Genomic DNA, 26,016 nt, shown 5'->3' on the forward strand with positions numbered 1-26,016 from the left:
GTTGTGCTGTTTCTGTCAAAATGTTATTGTAGGTCAGATGAGCACTTAAAAAATAAGTGCATTCTATTTTTTTTCCCAAAGTATTTTCATTCATATTATATCCTGATAGAGCTGTAGAACAGCTCTTACACTGTTATACCATTAGGAAAACTGATACTCAAGAAAGACTGATTGATATGGCTAAAGTTTCTTTAGATATCAGTGGTAAAGCCTTAACTAGACCTAATTTAATAGAATGACTGCACTTGGCTTGAGGTTATCAGTATGCAGTTATCACATTTTGCTTCTCCTGATGATCGGTCTAGTAGATAGACTTGGCTTTCTTAGAATGTAATTGCCTTAATTTAAAAAGCTTTATGTCACATGCATGGCTGCACTTAAGTCGTTTAGATGACTCTTTTAGTAATAACTGGGAATATCACATTAGGACTCCAAAGTTCTTTCAGATACTGTGGTTTTTAAAGTGTAAAGTATGCCTGAATCATAAAATGTCTGTGTGTTATAGGTCCCCAAGACTACTCCTGTGTTCATTGATTTACTAAGAGGACTCACAGGCCTCAGCATAGTCATACTCATGGCTAGAATTTATTACAGTGGAAGGATATAAAGCAGAGTCAGCAAAGGGAAAAGATGCATAGGGCAAAGTCCAGAGAAAACCAGGCACAAGTTCCCAAGAATTTTCTCCCATTGAAGTCATAGGACAGACTTAATTCCCCTAGCAGTGAATGTGACAACATGTGTGAAGTGTGGCCACCAGGAAAGCTCATCCAAGATTAAGTGCCCAGGGTTTTATTGGAAGTAGGTCACACAGGCACCTTATGCCTAGCAAATACTAAAGTTCTAGACTCCCAGAAGGAAAACAGATGTTCAGCCTTTCCTCAGTCACAGTTCCCTGACACCATCCAAGGGCCAACCTTGCAAGCAGCCCTTTCTAATGAGAGCAATTTAAATCCCCTGGGTTAATTTTTTTCCATACAGTCTGCCTTCATTATATGATTATATTCCCTTCTATGTGTATATGGACATGTAGCAAAAAAGTTTTAAATTTAGACCTAAAGTTCATAGTTATAAAATATTTATTCTGAATCAGTCAGTAATATTTTTTATTTATGAAATTATTTTTGAAAATTATTTAAAATATCTTAAACTGGATTCACTTCATTTAATAAGTAATCATAATAGCCAACATTTTTTGTGTTTTCTAAATGTTTTATATGTCTTTTCACTTAGTCCTCACATAACCCTTTGATGTAGATATTATTATTCTTGTTTTATAGACAAGTCTAAATTAAAATTATTTCTAAGTTACCAAAGTAACTTAGTTACTAAGTTAACAAAAAGTGTTAAGTTAAAGAATACAAAATTGGCTCTAGGATATTTCAGCATTAAAAATTTGACATGTTAATTTAAGAATATGTCTTATTTTTATCCATATTTTTTCCTTGCCATGTATTAAATGTAACTGAGAAGAACCACATTATAGTATATGGACAGGTAATAAAGAAAGAAATAATCTGAGGTATTAAGTTGATTTCTAAATTACTTTGTTTTATATTTTCTTAATCTTGGCTTTTCTCTCTCCTATTGGTATAAATAAAGAGGATTATTGTTTCGAGGAAAGATACAAATTATATAATGCTTACATAGGGCAAAGATGAGTAATGTATATATGATGTAGAATCCTTAACACTTTTTTCCTATAAAATTTTAAAATTTTGAAAAAAATTTAAGAATTTTGTTTTCTGATTTTTTTTCCCCCTCAGTCTTTGGACGACCTTTCAAATGTATCTTCTGATGACTCAGTACAACTTCATGCTTACATTTCAGACACTGGTAAGAGATTTTATGGTGTAATTATTACTTAAAATTATTGATTATTATTACCACTACATCATTTTCCACACTTATTTTTACAAACCATTTTTCTGTTCCATAGTTATATTTTTATGGTACTTTTTTTCCTGCAGCACGTTCTTCATTAAATTCTATAATCTTCATTATTATATGGGTGTTTCTTTTCTTTAAGGTTGTCACTGTATTCATTTGAGAAAGCTTAAGTTCTGACATTTTGTCATTGCTAGCAAACTTTGAAACCGATCTTTTCTAACTTTGAGTCTAGCTGATAATTGCATAATTCTTACTAAATCATTTTGGGGCAGATTTTAGTTTACTATTTGTTTTTATACATGCAAAGTCAGACTAGATATCTGGATAAATGAAGCTTTTTGGTATAGGAGTTTACAGAAGCTCAAGAAATGCTTGGATGAGATGAGATTTGTGACTGAATCAGCATTGGTGCAAAATAGTAAACTGAGGGGAAAAATCAATTTCCATCATTGCTACTGGGTTATCAGATAACATCAATGAGTAGTAGATACTGATGGTTTTCTTGTCTGACCTCTCTGTTCCTACCCCATAGGAATGTGTTTGTCAGATTATATACTGAAGTATAAATAGTTTGTACTTCCATAAATTACCTTAGTTCAATTTCATACTTATATTTTAGACACTTTTAGAAGAGATTTTATAGTATAAGTGTAGTTTTAAAAAGATCCTTTGAATCTTTTTTTTTTAAAGATCTTTGTTTTCTCACTTCTCACTGTAGCTGGAGTCTGATTATGCATTGTTTTCTTTATTAGTTTGTCTCACTCTATTCATGAAATATTTTAATGGGATTACGATGGTGCCAACTTTGTTTTTCACTCTCCTACCTGAAAAATATATTTCCTAATTAATAAAATGGTAAAATGTCATTTCAAAGCTTTAGACCACCCCATCAAATGTCACCATTCATTATTATTTTTATTAATTTAATGATAATTGTATGTTTAAAAACATGGAATGAAATAAAAGAATCTTTAAAAGATTCTCAAGACATAAAATAAATTTCATAGATCATTCTATTTCAATTTATCCAGTGATAATTTATTTTGTTCTGAGTTAAAAAGAAGAAAAAAAATTTAATAAAAAATAAAACAGAAAAACTGTTTACATTTTTATGTTTAAGAATCTTCTTACTTCTGTGAAACAAGAGGGTTAAATTTGGTAAGAATTAAAAACACTATTTGGTTAATGTTGAATTTAATTTAGTTTGTGGTTCTTCATATAACTTAATGGATTGAGAATTTAACTTTTAACACTGTTCGAAAAGGATGCTGTTTAAAATAATCATAGCTTTAAATTATATTGCCGAAAACAAAACCACAAAACATCTTACAGTGATTCCCCACTCCTACTTTAAACCAAGCACAGATACCTCTGCAGAACACAACACATGCACACATTCTTAAAATCAGAGATATACATTTAATTAATTTGCAAGGTATAACAGTGATAGTACTAGTAGACTACTGTCTTGATTTTGATAGCATTTTCATCCCCTCGAATTTAGAAGAGGCAGGATGGGCTAAGGCCAGGGGAACTGGAACATAATCCTTTGCATAAAGCTCAGAGTCACAAAGGGTGACTTGATGTAAAAGGGGAACTAGAAAAATTTTGCTTACTGTCAGAAGAAAGAACAAAGAATGTCACAGTCATGGCTGGAAATGGTATCTATCACCTGTATGAAGTTAAAAGCCTGTCTTGTATCCTCACATGGGTGTGTCTAGATTCAGCCATCCTCAAGTGACTGTATACCACAGGGTCTCCTAGCCTGAGAATATGTTAAAAATATTCATAGAGATAAAATCTAAGGCAGTAATATGCACTATAAAAAAAGAACCATATAAAATTATAGAAATCAGAAGGTATTATTATTGAAATTAAGGTGAGTGGATGAATTGAGAAATAGACCAGATACAGATGAAAGGAGACACTAAACTTTTTTGAGATATGAAGGGATGAGCTACAATAGAAGACAACACCGTAGAGAGAGAAAAACGGAAAATCAGGAGGATAAATTAAAGAAAATGAGTCAAAGTGCATCTCTTAACTTAAGATTAGTACAGAATAGGAGTAGGTTTTGATTTTAGAGACTCTCTGACTTGGATGGTTTGTGGCGGTTCAGTAGGAAAATAGCTTTTTTAAAAAGTCTTCAGGATAAACTACACTTGTAAATTGTTGAATAATTTAAACAAGAAACAGACTTGCCAAAAGAACAGATAAATCTTATCCTATGACTTTTGCATTCTGTTTAGTTGAAGAGATACTAATTGAAATACAACTGAATAGTGAAGGATAGTACAGAAGGTTGTTATTTTTCTGTTGTTTTTCCTCTATTAAATTTAAGAGATTCTAATACTATAATATGAGGTGGTGCTGTGTAATCGTTAACTAATAATAAAGCTCCTTGGGAAGAGAGTCTAAAATAGACATCATTGTGTGGTTGATAGTATCATCATAAACTTAGTTTATTCTGTAATGTAGCCATCATTATAACACCATATGGATGTTCATACACAGAGGATAGGAATCTGTTCTATCCCTTGGTGACATCCTTTTGTCTCAGTCTGTCATTTCAAACTCTTCTTCATTTCATGTGTCCTTTTTGTTTGTTTTTGTTCTTCATCTTCCTCCTTTTTGTGTCTTTTGTTTCTCTTCATTTTGTTTTAAATGACTAGTATATGCTGACTATGACCCATATGCTGTGGCAGGCGTTTGTAATGATCATGGCAAGACATACGCATTGTATGCCATCACTGTGCACCGACGCAGTCTGAACAGTGAGGAGATGTGGAAAACCTATCGTCGCTATAGTGACTTCCATGACTTCCACATGAGAATCACTGAACAGGTAATGAGGTTTTTAAAGTCTGTGTACTTTACATTGTTTCCTGATTTGATGTTTGATTCGAAATAGTTCTGAGGGATGCTAAGGTATTGACTAAAGCTAAGAAAATAAGGTAAGAATTTTTTTGTAATCAATATAAAAGCTAGAATTAGTTTAAAAACTCAAATCTCATATAAAATAGTGAAAGAAAATGCAGTGAGCTGCAATTCACCAGTTGGCAACAGTACAATCTGTGGACACAAAGAAATTTTAACTCCATAGAGCTCTTTAAGTATTAAAATTATTTTAAAACATTTCATTTTGTTTCTTTAACTTTATGATATAAACTTTTTTTCCACCTTAAGTATATATGAACTATCATTTATTTTCTTTAAGGTTTTTTTATAGTCTAATTTGATATTTTGTGGTTAAAAGTTTATAAAAGTAAGATGATTAAAATGTTAAATGTCATATCATTTTAGAAATGGCCTGAACTCTACTCATATGTTCTTTAACAAATATTTATTGAGCTTTTCCTGTGTGTCTGGCACTGTGCTCAGTCCTGGGTTTATAACCATGAATAAGATCAAGTCCTTGCCTCTAGGAGCTTAAATTCCATTGGATTACTGTGCCTTTGTGTTTTGTTGAGCAAACTGTTCATAAATACACAGTTTGTTTATAAATAAAATACTAGTGATTTTAAAAATATTAAGTATGTGTTAAGATAACTGAGAAAATATTTATGCATCTGGACATAAATGAATTTTGAATGCTTCTAATAAGAAATTTCAAGTGTGCTTTTCAAATTTTCTAGTAGGTTAGGATTCTCAGCCTGATATATTCAATGTGGAAAGATAAAATCTTTGATTTTGGAATGTCTATGATTTATATATATTATTTGAGTTCTTTTGTGAACATTGAAATACTTTTTAATTTATGCAAGTTCTTTAGGTAAATTTCTAAATTTTCCTTGTAAATTGCCTCTCCCCTTTTTTGTTTTTCTTGCCTTGGCTAGGGCAAAAGAACTGCTTTTAACTTTCATTTATAACATATAATGAACTTGTTCACTTTGTAGTTTCAAGCAACCATGTGATTTGCCATTCCATTTAATAATTTATCAGTCTTCCAGTTTGGGGATGAAAATTATCCCACACATTTTCGTTTCCTCTTCTTTTTAATTTCTGCACCAGGAATGAGTTTTCTTTGCAGAATCATTGTTGTTTTTAAACAAAGAATAATTTAGAAAGTTTGTTGCAGTTCTGGTTATGTATCACACAGGAAAAGCAATGAGGCTGCTCATTGAGGTTTCAGATACTAGGTATTGTGGGCTGAGCACAGCCACTAGCTGCATAACTTTGCTCTGCCACTGTGTTAGCAGCTAGTATGGTTAAAATCTGTGCTTTGGTAAGGCACAGTAGCTTACTATGTATCTGGACTTTTAGTACTTTTCTCTTTTTGTAAAAAACTAAGATTATTGAATGTATTTGGTTTTCCAGTTTGAAAATCTGTCAAGCATATTAAAGCTTCCTGGTAAAAAGACTTTTAATAATATGGATAGAGATTTTTTAGAAAAGAGAAAAAAGGATCTAAATGCATATTTGCAGGTAAGTTCATGTTTATTATTACCTATAGATTTTCATTTTAATACAGCACACGAATATAGCTGATTTCTTTATTAAAGAATGCTTTTACTGTAATAGTAGGATAGCAGTAACTTTTGAGTAGCTGAGATGTGACGTGCAGTATGCTAAGTAACTTATAAATATTATTTCTCTGCCTATTGATTAACTTGGAAGTTTTCTGGACACTCAGTGCTAGAAATTTTGCATATTCAGGTTTGGATGAATACATATACTCACTGTCAGGCACACATCCATTCTACATTACTGTAAAGTCTAGGTATTCTATGGTAGATAGTTAAATGTTTCCAATTCAGTAGGTAGTAGTCCTTCATGATGTATCCAAACTAGATTTTTATGCTCAGATGAAGTGAATTAGCTGCCTTTCAAGATCCAGAGTCTAAGGCTTCTAAAATTACAGGATAACTCAAGAGAGGAATAGATCCGAGAGACTCTTTTAAAGTGTAGCATCCTAAGCATGTAGATTTCTCTTGAGGCGTAATAAAACATGTCTCTTAAGTTAGTTATCACATAAGCTTTTAGGACAGCCAGAAATAACTTTAATACCTGGGTATCCAAAAGCCAGATTTTAATAATGCCATTTTATGTTTTTTTATACTAATGAATGGTTTATAAAGTTTTCTCATCTAGTTAGCTTTCCACTTCCCTCTCTAGAACAGGGGTCATAAATTGCAGGCTGCAGGCCACATCTAGCCCACCGCTGTATCAAGAGTTTATTATAGTGTTAGAGCACAGCCACCCGCTTTCTTTACTGTTGTCTGTGACTGTGTTGCACTAGTACAGGAGAGTTTAGTTGCAGCAGAGACTCTCTGGACCACAAAACCTAAAATAATTACTATTTGAATCTTTACAGAAAAAAATTGCCAACTGTGTATTAATATTTAGTGAAAGTTAGCTAATATTATACTTGGTATTTTATTTGGAAGGTTTCTCTCTCTCTTGTAAATATGAGTTTGATTGGGTTTGTTTATAACCATAATTGTAATTCCTTGGTGTTACTATTTACTGAAAGGATGGGAAAAACATGAATCTCTGCTGTTACTCACCTTTGTCTTCTGGCTTAAGGCTAAATCTCTGATACCATTTATATGACTTGTCCAACATTTTGATTTTTTTTAAATGTATTAACTTCAATTGCATTAAAATCTATATCAATTATTTATAAGATTTAGAAAATAAGCACCTTTTCCAAATCCAGTTCCATCAATGTATCTTCTAATTGTGGCTGTACTGGTATACTTCTTAGCTAATGATCTCAGTATGCCAAAGCATGTTTCATTGAAGGAGTTAAGCTAGAAGGTTAGGTTATATCATTAACAGTGTGAAAGCAACATTTTGTTTTGGGCCTTCTTTATAACACTTAAGAGTTCTTGTATTATTTTATGTACTTTCTGTTAATGTTAACTGTAGAACTAGAATGTGAATAACATAACAGTTTACTCATGTGGATCTTAGTATAAACTATAAAACCTGAAAATGGAATAGTAAATAACTCTTTTTACTGTACATTCTTAACTTTCTAGCAGATGGAATTATAAATAATAGTTAATTTCCAGTACCCTATCAATGTAAGATGCCCCTTTTTTTTCCTGTTAGTTACTGTTAACTCCTGAAATGATGAAAGCATCCCCAGCTTTGGCTCACTACGTGTATGATTTCCTTGAGAACAAAGCCTACAGTAAAGGGAAAGGGGATTTTGCTCGCAAGGTAAGCAGACCATTGCATTGGTTTTCCTTGTGGGCCTGTTTCATACTTTGTCTTCAATAAAAGAAAATAAATGTATATTTGTGTATATGTTTTAAAACTAGAAAAATTTTTAAATGCTCCTTGTCATGTTTATCTTCTATGCTTTTTTAAAAATATATTTTTATTGAAGTATAGTCAGTTTACAATGCTGTGTCAATTTCTGGTGTACAGCACAATACTGCAGTCATGGGAACATACACATATTCATTTTCATATTCTTTTTAACCATGTTACTGACAAGATACTGAATATAGTTCTATAGTGCTATACAGTATAAACTTGTTTATTTTATATATAGTAGTTAGTATCTGCAAATTTTGAACTTCTATGCTTTATTAAGCCTACATTGATAAGTATATGAAGTAAATATAAACCCCTGTCTTTATATGTAGACTAAATCCAGCAGAAGCTTGAATGAAAAAAAAAAAACTTGATACAGTAAGGAAGGCTTGTCTAAGACAGGTCACAAGCTTTCATTAGCTTGAGAAGGAGCTATTTCTTATTAGGAGGGAATGTCTTTTACTTGGAGTAAGGGTAAGAAAAATATTAAATAGGATATATTCCTAAAAGTATTTATGCCTTTTGAGTGAAGTATTTATAATTTAAAATTCTTTTGGGGATACAAGAACTATACTTGGAATAAGAGCTAGTTTAAGACAATAAATGATTAAGTGTTCAAATTGGGCAAGATTATTCAGTGGGTGAGAACACAAACATTTGGAATCAGGCAGCCTTTCTTTGGTTCAAATTCCTGTTCTGCCGTTTATTAGCTGTGACCTGCAAAATATAACTTAACCTTCTGGTCCTTCAGTTTACCCAAGACTGAAGGTATTAATCCTCAATAGAGAGCGTGTGTGAATCAAATGAGATTATGTATTACAGTGCTTGTCTGTATAAATATTGGCTCTTAAAAGTAGTACCAATAGTAACAGCAGTAGTAGCAGCAGTTGGGAAAGCTGGGTGAAGGCTATTAGGAATCCTGTGTATTAATTTTTGCAACTTTAAAAAATCTGAAGTTATTTCAAAGTGAAAATTAAAAAAAAAAACTTCCTTCTCACCACTCCTCCCTCTCTAAAAAGACTAACTTATTTTTAAAAGATTAAGGAATTGGTACAAAGTAACAACTGTAAGTTTAAGAACTTCATATAATTACTCAAGGATGTTGCAGTTTAAATTCAAGTGAATGTTAACATTTCTAAGTGGAATGCTTTGTTTTAATAAGAGATTCCAGGTTATATACCTTATAATGGTGGGAAAAAGATATGGTGGCCTTATCTTTGTATTTCATGTTTGAAGTGATTGAGTTTAAGTTCCAACTCTAAATGGCTTTTGTGTCAGCAGAGATGCATTTCAGTATTCCATCTCTTTTACGTTTATTTTCTCTCTTAAGATTGCATCAATCTTAAGATAAACTAATAAACTAGTAACAGCTTTTTGAGATAAAAGAATTATATTAAATATAGTTTCTTTTTTACCAACCAACAGTAACATATATAAGTGTGTGTGTGTGTGTGTGTGTGTGTGTGTATCCAAACAGTTATATATCACTTTTTTAAAAAAAATTACATCTGGAGTCTAGAGATCCTTCTGAATAATTTCTGGAAATCCACAGTAACATACATTTTTCATAAATCATATTGCTAATTACCAAGATCATTTTGACCTCTTTTAGATTGTCAGAGTAATCTTCATGCATATCGAGAATTAGGGGTTTTCAGCTACATTTCTTTTTTTCACTAAAATGTAGTTGAATATTTTTCCTTAATTATGTTTGACTGGAAATTAAATAGCTATTATCATCTGCATTTTATCAGTGACTATTCAGAGCTTGAGAAATAATACTTTATAACACATTAACTTGGTCACACAGTTTGTCTAATTTTGCAAAATCTGTGGTCCAGTTCCTAGGAGTAACTGACAAGCAGTCTTCCTCTGTGCACACAGTATCTTTCTGTCCAGTTTAATATCATGGTGTGATGGCATTTTAAGCTATAGTTGGGGACCTAAGTTTAAGTTAAAATGCCTTTGTGTTATTACCAGTACAAATAACTGAGGTGACAGTTGAATGAATAGACAACATCTGCATAAGTCAGGCTGTGTACATTTGTGCTGGCAATCCGTAATTTACTCCTCTGCTTGGTAATTTGTAAGTTTCTTTCTTTCTTTCTTTTTTCTTTTTTTTTTGTTTCTTTTCTTTTTCTTTTTCTTTTTCTTTTCTTTTTCTTTTTCTTTTTCTTTTTCTTTTTCTTTTTCTTTTTTTTTTGCTTGCAACATGTTTTAAGGCAAATCCTGTTTCTAGAAATGTTATCATATAGTGATGGGCTGCTTTTATGCTTCTAAAATTCTGCTTCTTTCAGGGTTGAGCATCATAATTACCTGTGGAGATTTTTCCACCTTCCCCCTGCAGAGACTCCCCCATTCTCCACCCCCAGTACAGACGCTTAAGATTTACCATCAGAAATTGGAAGGAAAAAAAAAAACAACAAGAAAGAAAAAAAATGAATTCTTTAGGTCTGGGATTGGTGCACAAGAAATTGTTTTTAATTTTTATCTAATTCAAGATACAGATTTTAGATTATCTTATTTTGGGAGAGTATCAGTGATAGTTAGCCCCATGCCTCGATAGAATTTGAGGTTGTTTTCATTTAACCAACTTTTAAGGTTATATTAGCTGAATTCACTACTGTGAAGTGAAATTCTAAAATGTTTTTGAGGATGTTCAAACAATGTTTAACGTTAAGTTATGGATTAAAGTGAAATTTTATGCTTCTGAAATTCTGCCTCATCTATGAACATTATAACTTAGTAAAAGAGGTGGCAGTTTTCCCTCGAGTTGTACATTTTAGATGTGGTATTCTCATGTTTATCTCTCTTTAGAGTTCTATTTCTGTTCTCATGACTTAGATCATTTATAAAGTTACTACAGTTAAAAATAGCAATAATGTCAGTGTTGGAAATCATGTCCTGATTGATTTGAACACATTTCTCTGGTTAACTGAAAACTACTGTACATTGAATTAGAATTACACACAAACACCCACTTATGTACAATTTTACACACAAGTGTATGGGTACACACAAGACTAACATCTTTTTACCCTTTTAATCTCCACATCTCTCTTCACCAGTGGTGGTGTTTTTTCAAGCCCTTCTTTGTCCTCATTGTTCTATTCTGAATTGTACTGTGACAGTGTCCCTCCTAAAGGTTGTATATTCCAGCAAACCTATCTATAGCACTGTTGGCTCAGCTTAAGCCAAGAAATTACTAAAACTTTTACAGGTTATCTTGACATTCACTTTTTGTTGTTATTGTTTATTACAGTTGTTATTTATTGTTACAGCCTGTTTCATCTTTTCTAGTTTTTCTTGTTGGAAGCTATGAAACCATATTAAAGTGAAGGAATTTTTATCTCCTTGATAACATCTTTTAACATTGTGCTGTGTTTCTTAAGCAGTGGGATTCAATTTTTTTGCTGTTTTTTTTCTTTTGGCATGGAACATGATTTGTTTCTATGGTAGTTTTTATGAGATTCAATACTTTCTGGAAAATACTCTTGTAGTTCTGTAGTTTTGTTGGACATTTGTTTTGTGTTCCTCTTTTTCCCTTTCTCCATTTCTTTCTATATTTTTAAAATGCAGTAAGATATTATAGACTGGAAAATTGTTAAATCTTTCATGTATTGCACTCTGTATTTTCCTACACTTCTCAGTTGAATAACAAATCTGAAACAAGGAAGTCATGGTATATCTTTTCCCCTTTAGATGGACACTTTTGTAAATCCGCTTCGAAATTCTATGAGGAATGTTTCAAATGCAGTTAAATCCCTTCCTGATAGCTTGGCAGAGGGAATGACTAAGATGTCAGACAACATGGGCAAAATGTCAGAAAGATTAGGTCAAGACATAAGGCAATCATTTTTCAAGGTAAGAAGATGTATTCAGTAATGTCTAAAGCAAGCTATTTTTAGGTCTGTTAAGATTTATTGAGCTCCTGCTTAAATTTACCTTATTTCCCTTCAGAAGTCCAAAGCCCTCTACAAACATAGTCTCATAAAGAATAAAAAAGCTAAAGAGAATTAATTCTTATCAGAAATGGATACTGTAAAATCCGCTTACTCTTCAGTCTTCTCTGTGGTAGGGTTTTAAAATCCATTTAAAACAAATATTTAAAGTTAGGAAAGTTAACATTTGTTGTACAGTTTCATTCCACTATGCCATGTTTATTCTGTAATGTTACTAAAATTTATAACTAAACAAATAAGTGCTATTGTGCAAATTAGTTATACTGGTATTTGTCAGGAAGCATAAAGTCTCATTTCTCCTGATTCACGTGATCAAGATTCACAAGATCAAAGAGAGAAAGAGTCTTTCAGCATCATCAGACTCTGTAGCCATGTCTTATTGGCCACATGTGTATATACCCGCAAGAGGCACAGAAGAGTTTCCTAGGAAGCTTTTTCATTATGTGAACAGATATAGGTAGTGGACCAAGTAGTTTGTTACTTCCTAATTTACACTTTCTGTAATTTTGACCTAGTTATTTAAAGTTGTAATCAAGACTGTTTAAAAAAAAGTAACCATTAGAGCTTTCTATTTGTTAGATTATGTTTCAGTGGAGAGGAAATATATATAAACACTGTGACAGACAACTCCTAAAAAAATATAGTATGTGTAAAATCATACTTTTCTGTCAATTCTCATACCTCCTCTGATGCTTCCATCTTTATTTCTAATCATGGGGAAGTACACTAACACTGAAGTGAGGGTTGTCCAGTGCCACATCTGCTGATAACTACCCGTGTGACTTCATTCAAAAATCCAGGCTTCTGTTTCCTCACCAATAGTGTGAAGGGTTATAGAAGGTGATCTTGATGGTCCTTCCTTTGCTGCCAAATGATTATCAACTAGCACTGGTCTTTCTATCCTTTCTTTCTTCATAACTTATGTAACAATCAGTTAATTAGTTCCTTTAAAAGCCTATTAACATACTGTCAAGACCTTTATGGTAAAAGAAGAATGACTGGAGCTCTATTCCCTGACTGTTCTATTAACTTTTGGTCTTTAAGTCATTTAACTTTTCTTAGCTTTAAATTCTAAAAAGTATGAGAGTTTGACTAATCTTTTCCCTTCCAACTCAAAATGAATCCTTTTTTAAAGAAAAAAAATCTTTTGATAATTACCCTTTTGTCTTTGTGTTCTAATTTTAGATTGTTAATATTTTGTTAATATTCATATAAATATTGTTTATATATTATCCCCAAAATTAAATTAAATGCTATTCATTATATTTGATACTCATTTCGGTTTATTGTATTGTGTTCTTTCATTTTCTGCATTGTATTTACTTTGTTCTTTTTTTTTTTTTTTTAATATTAGGTGCCTCCTTTAATTCCGAAGACTGATTCAGATCCTGAGCATTATCGAGTTTCAGCTCAACTTGATGATACTGTGAGTTAATTTTATTTTGGTAGCATCCAGTTGAAATTCAAATCATGCTTGGTAGATCTTTTTAACTTTTTAATAAAATAGAATATGTATACCTGTCATTAATTACATATACTGTAAATGTCAAGTTTGATGAATTCTTACAAACTGAACAAACCCATGTAGTCCGCACTCTAAACAAAAAAACAGAACGTTACCAGTACCCCAGAAAGCCCCTAATGCTCTCTTCCTGTCACTATCCTCTCCCCTGCCAAGGATAATCACTATCCTGACTTCTACCCTGCTTTTATACTTTATATAAATGAGACTAAGGTATGTACTTCTTTAAGTCTGGCTTTTTTTGCTCAGCATTGTGGTGGTCTTTCATGTTGTTTTGTTTGATTGTGGTTTTCTTCATTCTTGTGGCTTTACGGTACTGCGTTTTGTAAATATAATTTATTAGCTTTATTTTGAATAGTACTCCTTTGAACATTCTGGTACCTCTCTTTTGATTAAAAAAAAAAAAAAGTACACATTTCTATCTATATCCAGGAACGGAATTGCTTGGTCAGAAGTTTTGCATAAGCTCAATTTTAATAGACAGTTTTTCAAAGTGTTTGTACCACTTACACTGCCAACAGCAATGCATGAGAATTTCAGTGGTTCACAGCCTGCCAACACTCAATATGTTATGCCTTTTTTGTTTTAGCCATTCTGGTTGTTGTATCTCATGTGGATTTCCATTTCTCTGATGACTGTTCAAATGTTGAACTCATTTTCAAATGTTTTTTGGCCATTTGGGTGTCCTGTCTTGTGTGTCTAGCTTTTTCTCTTTTCTGTTGGCTTGGCTGTCTTTGTCTTTTTGATTAGTAAGAGTGCATTGTATAATCTGAATATCGGTCCTTTGTCAGATATAAGTATTTGTGTATTGTGAATATCTTCTACTTTGTGTGCTTTTATGGATTGTATATAATCTGTGCCTACTACAAGGTCACAAAGATGTTCTCCTATGATTTTCTTTAAGAATCTTCTTTTTTACCATGCCAAAATTTAGATTTGTCATTCATCTAGGATTGATTGTTGTGTATGGAATGAGGTAGGGGCCCAGTTGACCTAAGCACCATTTGACTGAAAAGGCCCTCTTTTCCCCAGTGTATGTTTCTCCCTTGTCACAAATCAGATTATTTTATACATTCGGGTCTGGGCTCTATATTCTATTCTATTAGTCGGATTTATTTTAAAGTTATAATTATCTCCCTCCAGTTTCTCATTGAATTTCTTCATAATAAATTGTCTTAAACAAAGATAATATTTTAGTTATTTTTTTCAAGAATATTATAAAATGTTTATTATGCATTGTACTGGTATAATATCCATAACATCATACCTTTTGTTAAAAGGTTTTACAATTTAGCTATTTATTAGAATTGTCTTATGGCACCAACCTCATGAATATACTTGATCAGAGGATAGAGCAGTATTGATTTTAAAATGTCTGCCCCCAACTCCCCAGTTCGGTTAATCTGTGAGCTGTTGATATGTGAAAGGGAAGGTACACTAGGCAATGTTTACAGCATGACAGTGAAAAATATATGACTCATGCTGGTTTCTCAATATTTAAGTTACAACACTGATGAGGAAATAACTGAAAAGAGTTGCTTAGTGATGAAAGAATTATAAAATTACTGGTATAAAATTACTAGCAATTATGTAGTTTTTTTGTTGTTCTAAATCTGCACCTGTTTTTTGCTTTATATATATTTTTTCACATCAAAGCATTCTGGTTGTCTGTCTTTACTTTTTATATCATTAACCAAATATTCCCATGACAAAAGTGTACAAAGTGATACTTGTTGAAAATTAAAATTCTAGTAATCTGGTCGCCTTTTGTAATGTTAGCTGTGTACTGGATTTTATTTCAGCTTCTTTTTGCTAAAAATACCAAAATATGTGCAACTCACTAACCAAGCAAAACAAATTATTCTGTGTAGATTGTATTTTGTTCTACTAAAGAGAAATGATGAGAATATTTTGTTCTTTTGAAAAAGATGCTCCAGAGAACAGGCAAAGGGGCTATCATTTGCCTTACAAACACAGACTCTACTAAAAGTAAAAGAGCCAAAATTATCTTTTCCTAAGACCATCATGAATCTACTTTGAAAAGTTTTTTTCACTATAGCCTTGGAATTTACTCATTATCATAGAGTTGTAAAATCTTGCATTCTGTCAAAATGACTGTTAAAAATATTTTTCCTACGTTAGAATGAAATGTCAGGCTGTAAAGGCCATAGTGTAACTTGTGCTCCAGCCTGTGGAATAGTAGCAGTCATTCTTTAGAAGCAGCAGAAGTAGCCATTCATAGCAGTTAGGTAACTCAAATAAATATATCCTTATTTCTTCCTGTATTTTGTCAGGTGGATGACAATATTCCACTTAGGGTAATGCTACTTCTCATGGATGAAGTATTCGACTTAAAAGAGAGAAATCAGTGGTTGCGAAGGAATATCAAAAACCTACTTCAACAGCTTATTAGAGCCACATATGGTGATACTATTAATAGGTACTACTTTTTTCTTTTTCTTTTCTTCCTTCTTTTCTTACTTAGAGCTGCTCTTACTTAGCTTTTAAAGTTTTACTTCTGGGAGTAGATTATTCAACCTTTTGAAGGGAATTTTCTTCTCTGGACCTTTTAAGAAGGATCAGTAAAGCAGTCTTTTGCTCTCAGATAATGTACATACGAATTAAGTTCCTTACTCTGTGAAAGCAACCTTTTCATTTCACAGTCTAAAATCTTGAACCTTACTCATTTAAATTTCTTTACTTTCAGAAAAATCGTTGACCATGTTGACTGGATGACCTCACCTGAGCAAGTAGCTGACTTAGTGAAACGTTTCAGGTATATCTTAAGACACAGTCACTTCTTTCAGGTAGTACAGAGTTGAGCATTGTTACCACTAATTAACTTTCATTGCGTTTCTTTTTTCCTGGCCTTAAAGTTGGTTTTAGTCATCACTGATAAGCAGAAAGACTTGTAAGAATTAATAATAAACGTTTGTCCCATGGATCTGTTGATTTTTGTTTCTTTAAAACCAGAATAAAAAAAAGTGTAAATGAAAAATCTTTAAGATGTTAGGCTACCTTTTATCATAGTAGTGTGGCTTTAAAATAATTGAAATATTAGTGTAGACTTGGTAGGGTCATATAATCAAATTACCTAGTTTGGGAGGTTAATTTTTCTCAGCTGTGTTTGCTAACCTTGCTTTTAAATGAAAAATGTTAGAAATATGTATGTCTCTGGCCATGGTCTAATTTTTTATTAACTGTTCAGCCCTCTGAAAAGAATATCAATTAAGAGCAGTGATACTCCAGTTCATGTGTTCATTCTGCAGAAATATTCTGAGCCTTTCCTCTGTGTCTACCCCTTTCACTGGGGACTGAGAGATAAGATTCAGTCCCTTCAAGGAAGTCTGGTGTGGCAGAGAAATAAAACTCTCTTTTGAAAGTTAGAGATAAGGGAACTATCAACATTGAACACTATTTACTTGGCACTGTCCACCTGCTTATGTACACTGTCTAATTTTTATCCTGTTTTACAAGGCAGGGATTTTTGTCTCCATTTTGTTATGAGGAAAATGAGGGTTAGAGAAGTTAAGCAGCTTGCCCAAAGGCTCACGTTCAGTAAAGTGAGGAACAGGTTTCTCCATCTGAAGCTAAGTTTCTCTGTACGACACCATACTGTTTCTAAGAGCCGGACCCACCTGCCCTGGCACGTTCATTCTGTTTCATGGTGGGTAAATGTTGTTCCTCTGGAGCAGTGATTCTCAACCTTGCCTGTGCACTGGAATCACTTGGAGAGCTTTAAAATAAGTGCTGATGCTTGGATACCATTTGCAAGGAGTTTGATTTAATTAATCTGGTGGAAGGCCTGGACAATAAGAACTTTTAAAGCTCCCAGGTATTTCTAATAGGCAGTCAGAGTTAAGAATGACTGCTCTGGGGAGCCTCTCTCTCAGATCAAACTCCCAGATCAAAGCTTAGTTGTTGTGCTCAATTCCTATCTTTGGCCTGAGAACTAGGGAACAGGAATCAAGCATGCTGTGAAAGTAAAGGACAATGGGTTATATATGTAAAAGGAACATTATAATCAGTACAGATGTAGGATGTGGGTGCAGAAAATGTTTTATGTTGGCTTTGTTGTAAGTTACTCGAAGGCAGACCTTTTCTGTTATTTTTCCCTTGTGTATATAATTTTACACCTAAAACTGAACCCTGCACTTACTGTTTGTTGAATATAAAATTTCAGAAGTGTTCCCCCTTTTTGTTTACATTTGTGTTTTCTGTAGAAAATTGGAATAACTTTACCAACTTGTATCCTTAGAAAATGAAAATGTTCACAAAATTTATTTAATCTTCTTAAATAGAGATGCCTTTTGGCCAAATGGCATTTTAGCAGAGACTGTTCCATGCAGAGATAAAGCTATTCGAATGAGAACAAGAGTTGCAGGAAAAACTAAATTACTTTCAATTATGCCAGGTAAGTGAACATTTTTGGTATAAATCTCGTTAATTTGTAGTTCTTCTGAATTTATGGCATTGAGCTTGCTAAGTTTAGCTGCCTTTGATTATAATAACTATCATTTGATGGCTAATCACACACTACGCACTGTGCTAGGCATTTCTCATTTATCTTTAATCCTCATAACAATATTATGAAGCCTAGGCACTGTTAACACCACAGCTTTATATGTGGAAACAGAAGCTCAAAGAAGTCAAGTGAGTCACCCAAGGTTTATAGCTAGTGAGTGACTGTTGGGACTCTGACTCAGCTCTGAGTTAATGCTTGAAAGCCACTGCTTTCAACCACTTGAAGAAAAGTGATGCTTTTAACCACTTCACTTTGCTGCCTTGAACTGTTTTGAGGGTAAAGCTGATGATAAATAAAATCTGTGACAGATGAAAAGGCTAATAAAAGTATACGAAGTCTAAAATTTTCAGGAAGAATATTTGTTCTATTTAAGAGAACAGACAAATTCTTTCAAAGAAGCCCCTTACATAGAAACACTGATTGGCCCATTCTTAATCTTTATCAAAGCATGATCCTAAAGAAAGTATACATTGTGGCATTCTGTTGATCTAGTTGGAATTACTTTAGAACACTGCCATCCACTAACTTATGATTCACTTTGTCTCTTTTGTCTTCTCTCTATATAAGTTTTGTGTGGCTGAGTGGTTGTTTGATTTCTTCTTTGTAAATATCCTTGAAAATACCTTCATATCTTTTTTCCACATTTTAATTATGGATGTAGAGAATAGGGAAGAAATATTTAAGTTCTTTAGTAATCATATAATACCTGTTTTCCTGTAATTCTGTTTTTCTTTAATTTAAAACTATATTTTCATTATAAATTTTAATCAGCCTTGTCTTCTGTCAGTTAATTGGACATTTGTCACATGGCTATTAATCCTGCCCAAAGACTATACTGTTGAACTTGGAAATAAAAACCAAGTTACAGAAATAACATTTTAGAAAAATAAAAAGAAACAGTCACCTAGGATGTTATTTAATATACTATTAAAATAAACCAGATGGTGCTATAGACCGACTCAGTTTTCCAGCTGCAAGAAATCTTAATGCATTTATACAGTAAATATTTATTGAGAGTGTTTCATGGGCCAGACACTATTCTTTGCACTTACCTTTGCCTTCTTGGAGTTTATATTCTACTAGGGGAGACACAGAAAACAGACAAAAGAAATAGATAAAGCACGGTGTGTTGGATAGTGGTAAGTGCTAAGGAGACAAATAGTGCCGGAAAAGGGAAATATCAGGTGAGTTGCAGTTGTAGATAGGGTGGCCAGGGAAGGCCTTCCTGAGAAGATGACACTTAAGACTTAAAGGAGGTGTGGATAGATAGAAAAGTGTGAATTTTATATATACATAGTCCCTCACCTGTTTTTTAGTAAATTTAAAAACTATTTGCTTTAAATTATATTGTACCCTAGTTAGAAACATAGTTTTTGGAAGTTGCGTGTTTCTTTTGAAAGCGGTAAAGTAATATTCACTGCTACTGGAGCCCTGATTATGAATAATTAAGAACAATCATATGTGATGTTCCAAATGCACATATCTGTAGTACCTTCATGTTTCCTGTGAGTAAACTCCAAACTTGCTCACTCTGACAGTCAGAGAAAGCACTGTCAGTTTTCCATTCTTTTCACCGCTTTCTCTTACAGGAATCCTAAAGTTCAACCATACTGTACTATCCCGTTGCTTGAGCTTGTCTTGTTTTTTGTTCCCACTTAGTTCTCATTTGCCCCTTCAAGTCCTTAAATCTTTCATCTGTTTGCACCTATCAAAATCCTGCCCAGGAAGTAAGGTCTACTTGAGTTGTCACTTCCTTGAAGGGAACCTCTCCTTATTAGCTCATGTGGAATTCTGCCCACCCCCCCGTAAAAATCTTTGTGCTTTTAGTATTTTAATTGCCCTGTGTTGCAAGTTTTTTGAGATCGTAGATTAACCTTAACACATTTCCTTATAGTATTTCTCACTGTGCATTAGGCAAAGTAAGAATAGTTGTATAGTTTTCCAGTTTACAGATCACTTTTCACATTATCTCATCAAAGCTTTATACATCCTTACAGTTATATGGATAGTGGTTATTATAAATCCCCATTTTACAGATGAGGAAACAAATTCAGGGTGGGTAAGTTATCATATAAGTGTTAAGGAACATGATTGTAACTCTAATTTGGGGTTCCTGAGTCTGGATCCTACTTTATCCTGTGCTGTATTGTTTTCCAGTATCTATTGCATAGGTAGATTCATGCATGCTTAAAATATATAAATTTCAAGTCAGTTAAAATACATAGCCGAAACACATTAACTGAATACTTGCTATTTATCAGTTACTCAGCTGTGTACTTTGCATACTTTGACTTAGCATAGTTTGGACCTTGTATTTCTTTTGAGTAATGAATTATGTTTATTTTTCCCTTCCCCTCTTCATTTAGATGAACTGAAGCACATTATTGGGGCTGAGACAACACGGAAAGGTATTCTTCGTGTTTTTGAAATGTTTCAGCACAACCAGTTAAATAGGAGAATGGTTTATGTCTTTCTGGAAGGCTTTTTGGAAACCTTATTTCCACAGTATAAATTCCGTGAACTTTTCAACAAACTGCATTCACGATCAAAGCAGATGCAGAAATATAAACAGAAACTTCAAACTACTCAAGCGCCTTCTTTACAGAAAAGGTGACACTCCAATCTATGAAGCTGGTGTTCATTTTGTCCAGGACTAATGGTATGGACATATCTTCTGGGGCTTAACTCATATACTGTTGTGTCTGCACCAGTCTTTTAGTGTCTCAAAGTAGATTATTAATACATCCATAAGACTGTGGTTCTTCTCATCCTTGTCTATAATCCAGCCACTATCAAGAGAGATTTCTGTGTCTGAAATGATTTGGTGCATATTTTTGCAACACTGAGAGGATACTGCCCCCATCTCAAGCGAGAATGACGTTGGTCTCTTCCTTTGCAAACTAATCAGCATTCTCCAGCAATGACAAGGTGCCAGAGTGTATATAAGAGAGCTAAGGAAAGCACAAAACAATGGTTCACAGAGAAATTGGCTAATTTGTTTAACAGTGGGAAACCGTGCAATGTACCATTTGGAGGGATTTGTTTTGCATAATGATTTTATAGTTCTTTGTCGAAATTTTGATATAGTGTAGGTGAATGATCTTTAGAACATCTGTTTAAGGTCTGGGGAAAGTGACAGAATGCCCTTAAAGTATGAAGTAACATTATATCTGAATTACAGTTTTGTGACGTAAAAATAAAAACCTAGTATAAAATAAAACCAATCAAAACCAAAATTTGATTGGCTTGTTATTCATTGGTAGAAAACAAATTTTAATTGATTCTTACGTGTCTTAAGGGCTCTGTTTTGCTCTCATGGTACTCAGTCATAAGTTTTATTTTGGCATTCTGTGTGCAAAAAGAAGCATATGGTAGCTTTATTTAGGTTTGAAATTATTACAGTTTTCTTTATCTTTAAGAGATTACTGATTATATAATGGGCATAATTTGTTGAAGGAACTGCCAAATACTTCTAAAAATATGGAAATTAAAAACAGTACTCTATCAAAAGTTACTATATGATAATTTTAAATTGTGTGATCTAGACATACGTTAGGTGATTGCAAAAATATCAGATCAAAGGATTAAATGGGCTTATTAGTCATATGTAAACATACAAATTCCTAACTATTATAGTGTACATATATGAAAATAAATAATGAAAACAGAACTATAATATTTTTTAAAATATGCTTTTATTTATATTTTGCATAATGTAAAATTCTACTAAATAAAGCAAGTTGGCAAAACCCCTTGGTGTATACATTTAAGTCCCCAAAATAATTTTATACTGACAACAACAAAATACCTTTTCCAGTTTTGGAGCTTCTGCATTTCCTGTAGTTTTCTCATTCTCCATTTGCCCATCTTGGAAGTCTTCTTATCCCTTGAGTGCAGAATTTCTGCATAGTTTTAATTACTTCCACTGACTAAGGGTTTCGGTGTGTCAGCATTTTTGTTTTAAAAATATTTAACACTAAAACCTTAAAATAGTGAAGCTGTTTATCAGACCACTGAGCCAAGATCCTGGTATTTAAAGAACGTCCGGGTGCTTAAGATAAAGGGACAGAGTATTGGTATCCCAGTTGTTTGGGAGCTTTAAGATTAGAACAAGATATTATTGTCTTGTTTTCACTGAGATTCTACTTACAAAGTGAAGCCTAATAGAATAAAGCCTTCCTTTAAAGCTTTATGATAATAATCATATTTATCAATAATGCTGTTGTGCATACTTATAGTATGCGTATATTCAGCCTGTGTTGCATGTCTTCAGAATTACATAAATGAAACCCCTTTCATTTAACCTTGCAAATGAAGAAAGATCCTTATTGACACTCGTGGAAGGAATAGTATTTCTTCTTCTCATTGTGTCTTCCTGCCCTGGTCCCTCCCCATGCCCCAGGCTTTAGAAAAGATATGTGAAATACGTCTGTAGGAGGCATCAGCATGGCCATAAGTGCAATGATTTTCAAATATACCCCTGCCCATGTCAGGTCTATTTTTGACATAAATAAATCTAAGAGTAAACACAGGAATTCATGTAAGAACCTAGTGTGTACATGTGAAAAAGCATTTCTAGATAACGTGGGGGATGCTGGCCATCAACCAGGGAAAGAAAGGTCATACAGGATTGCAAATTTTCATAAAGCCCTGCAAGATAACTGCAGTCATACCAAAAACTATTTGAGTAAATGGGTTTTTAAAATAAGTTTTGTTTAAAAGAGTTTATATTTCAAAAGCAGAAACATCAAATGATAGTCTGTGTAAATAGTGTGCATCTTCTCATTGCACACCTGTGTTTTACATCAGAGAGAGCAGTGGTCATGCTAAAATTAGAGATACTTTTTGAATGATTTGGTTGAGCTGTGTGTAAAATAGTTAACCCATAAGTCAAGTACAGTGTACTACGTTTTAATAAAGTTATTCCATTTAATGCATTTACTGCATATATGAATATATACGTGAAGAAACTTTATGTCTTCTATTTGATTTTCGAATGTGTTTTTAAGTCAGTGGTGCCTTTAGGCAAGAACCTTCAAAATTAATCATTCTGTTTGGCTTTTCCGATTTTTCCAGTAACAAACTATTTAGAAACCATCAGTACTAACTTACATTCACCTAGAAAATTGATTGTATGATTTTTAAAACAGTGCTTAGATGGGTATTTCCTATGATTAGGGTGTTCTGAATAGTTGCTGAAAACAATTGTGCCATTGACCAATGGTTGCACTTGGTTAGCCTTAATTTTTTTAATTTAAAACTTTCTTGAATATTTTAGTTCCCTCATTTTAAGTTTGTGCTGCTGGTGTTTGGGAAAAATCAAATAGCTAAGTGCTACCGGAAAGTGTACCAATTTTTTAAAAATTAAGAAAAATATAAAATTTCACAATCTAAAATTTTAATTTGTGCAATATTTTCATTTAATGCATGTGTATTTGAGTAATTGTAAAATAAATGAATTTTTTAATGTTTTGAGATCTAGTTTAAACTGTCTTCTTAACCCAACAACTTACATTCCGTTGTTGCTGCATCCTTTTATTTAAGGACTTGTTTTAAAAGTCTTTTTGTCACTCCTTGTAAAATTCTTTTGTTATTAGTAAATTTGCTTATAGGAGCATGGCTCCTGTATTACAAGGGAAAAATATAAAGAGCACATTTTAGGATTATAATTGTTAAAAGATAACTTGTGCATATCATTGTACAGTAAGTGTCAACTGTGTGCCTAACTATTCTATCAGTACTTCTTTAACAAAGAAGAAACAACATTCAGAATGTCAGTTATTTTTATTGAACTAAAAAAGAAGGTTAAAAATTTTATTTGGTTTGCGTTATATTCTGTCCATTAGAAAATACTAATAAAGTATTAACAGACATTTTTGTTGAATTTATTTAGTAGTGATGTATTTTTATTACTTTAAAAAAATGCTTGCTCAGTTGTCTTATTTTTAATATCTGTGTGTATTTTCCTTTCTTTTTATTTTAGAAATCAAGCAAATGGAATTTAATTTTTCCATTTATGGGGCAAGAAATTTAGTTCCACAATGTTAAAGAAACTTCATACTTCCTTATTATACAAAAGCATAATTTTCACATAGAAAAAAAGATTTATAAGTAATCTATTAACAATTTTTATTTGATCTTATTTTTAATTCACAATCTGCCTAATAGTTTAGAGGTTTCTATTCTAAAGGCAATAGATTCAGCACTCAGCAATGTTGCTGTGCCTCGTTGGTCATAATATTTGCAACCTTCTTGGATCTGTATCCACAGTCTTCTTAGACATCAGTGTAATTACTACTACCCTACTAGGGGCAGATATAGTATTTCTTGAAATGTGTACTGTAAAATATTGGTCCCTTTAAGATGTTCCTGGAGGAATAAGTTTATACTTTTGTATAACTTGTGCCAAATTCTTTTAGTTCTAGAAGTTTTTGTGTGGAGCTTTTAGGGTTTTCTATATATAGTATCATGTCATCTGCATATATTGACGATTTTACCTCTTCTTTTCCAATTTGGATCCTTTTTATTTCTTTTTCTTGCCTGATTGCTGTGGCTAGGACTTCCAAAACTATGTTGACTAGAAGTGGTGAGAGTGGAAAACCTTGTCTTGTCCCAGATTTTAGTGGGACGGTTTTCAGTTTTTCACTGTTGAGTACTATGCTGGCTGTAGGTTTGTCAGAAATAGCTTTTATTATGTTGAGATATGTTCCCTCTGTACCCACTTTGGTAAGGGTTTTTATCATTAAATGGGTGTTGAATTTTATCAAATGCTTTTTCTGCATCTATCCTTGTGTTCCGGGGATGAACCCAACTTTATCATGGTGTATGACCTTTTTAATGTGCTGTTGGATTCTGTTTGCTAATATTTTGTTGAGGATTTTTGCATCTATGTTCATCAGTGATGTTGGTCTGTAATTTTCTTTTTTTGGTAGTGTCTTTGTCTGGTTTTGGTATCGGGGTGATGGTGGCTTCATAGAATGAGTTTGGGAGTACTCCCTCCTTTTCAATCTTCTGGAAGAGTTTGAGAAATACCACTATGAGTTCTTCTTTGTATGATTGGTGGAATCCCCCAGTGAAGTCATCTGGTCCTGGACTTTTGTTTATAGGGGGATTTTTTCATTGCTAATTCAATTTCATTTCTAATGATTGGTTTGTTTCATTTCTAGTGATTGGTCAATTTCTTCTTGACTCAGTCTTGGTGGACTGTATGTTTCCAGAAACCCGTCCATTTCTTCTAGGTTATCTGTTTTGTTTTCATATAGTTGTTCATAGTATTCTCATATGATATTCTGTACTTCTGTGATATTGGTTGTTATTTCTCCATTTTCCTTTCTTATTTTGTTTATTTGCACTCTCTGTTTTCTCTTCTTGGTGAGCTTGACCACAGGTTTGTCTTTTTTTTTTTTTTTTTTTCTTCTTTTCTTTTTACTGTTTCAAAAAACAAGCCCTTGGTTTGATTGATTTTTTCCTATTGATTTTTAATCTCTATTTTATTTATTTTCTCCTTCATCTTTATTATTTCCTTCCTTCTGCTGACTTTCGGTTTTGTTTGCTCTTCTTTTTCTTATTCTTTTAGCTAGTAGGTTAGATTGTTTGAGGGTTTTTTTTTTTTTTTTTTTTTTTGAGGAAGACCTGTATCGATATGAACTTCCCTCTTAGGACTGCTTCTGCTGCATCCCATAGATTCTATGTGGTTGTGTCTTCATTGTCATTTGTCTCAAAGTATTTTTTGATTTCTTCTTTGATTTCATCATTGACACATTGGTTTTTTAGTAGCATGTTGTTTAATCTCCATGCTGTCATTTTTTTTTCTCCTTTGTTTTTCTGTAGTTGATTACTAGTTTCATGGCATT

General features: G+C 32.8%; 1 protein-coding gene across 4 annotated transcripts in view; it reads left to right on the plus strand.

The window, feature by feature from the left end:
• SNX13 (sorting nexin 13) overlaps positions 1-24,047 on the plus strand; it is a 110,978-nt gene extending 86,931 nt beyond the window's left edge. For 2 of the 4 annotated variants that reach the window (XM_006190139.2, XM_032483892.1), the window contains 10 exons: positions 1,764-1,833; positions 4,593-4,732; positions 6,205-6,312; positions 7,945-8,055; positions 11,857-12,018; positions 13,471-13,542; positions 15,933-16,078; positions 16,346-16,414; positions 17,940-18,052; positions 20,530-24,047. In XM_006190139.2, coding sequence (XP_006190201.2) covers positions 1,764-1,833; positions 4,593-4,732; positions 6,205-6,312; positions 7,945-8,055; positions 11,857-12,018; positions 13,471-13,542; positions 15,933-16,078; positions 16,346-16,414; positions 17,940-18,052; positions 20,530-20,777 — 1,239 coding nt within the window. In that variant the 3' untranslated portion in view covers positions 20,778-24,047. Of the gene's footprint in view, positions 1-1,763; positions 1,834-4,559; positions 4,733-6,204; positions 6,313-7,944; positions 8,056-11,856; positions 12,019-13,470; positions 13,543-15,932; positions 16,079-16,345; positions 16,415-17,939; positions 18,061-20,529 lie in introns of those variants that run through there. The other 2 variants (XM_014563890.2, XM_032483891.1) reach the window with 2 other exon arrangements.
• Positions 24,048-26,016: the final 1,969 nt, after the last annotated feature.

Source organism: Camelus ferus, chromosome 7, assembly GCF_009834535.1.
Source record: "Camelus ferus isolate YT-003-E chromosome 7, BCGSAC_Cfer_1.0, whole genome shotgun sequence".
In the NCBI taxonomy this organism is placed as follows: Eukaryota; Metazoa; Chordata; class Mammalia; order Artiodactyla; family Camelidae; genus Camelus; species Camelus ferus.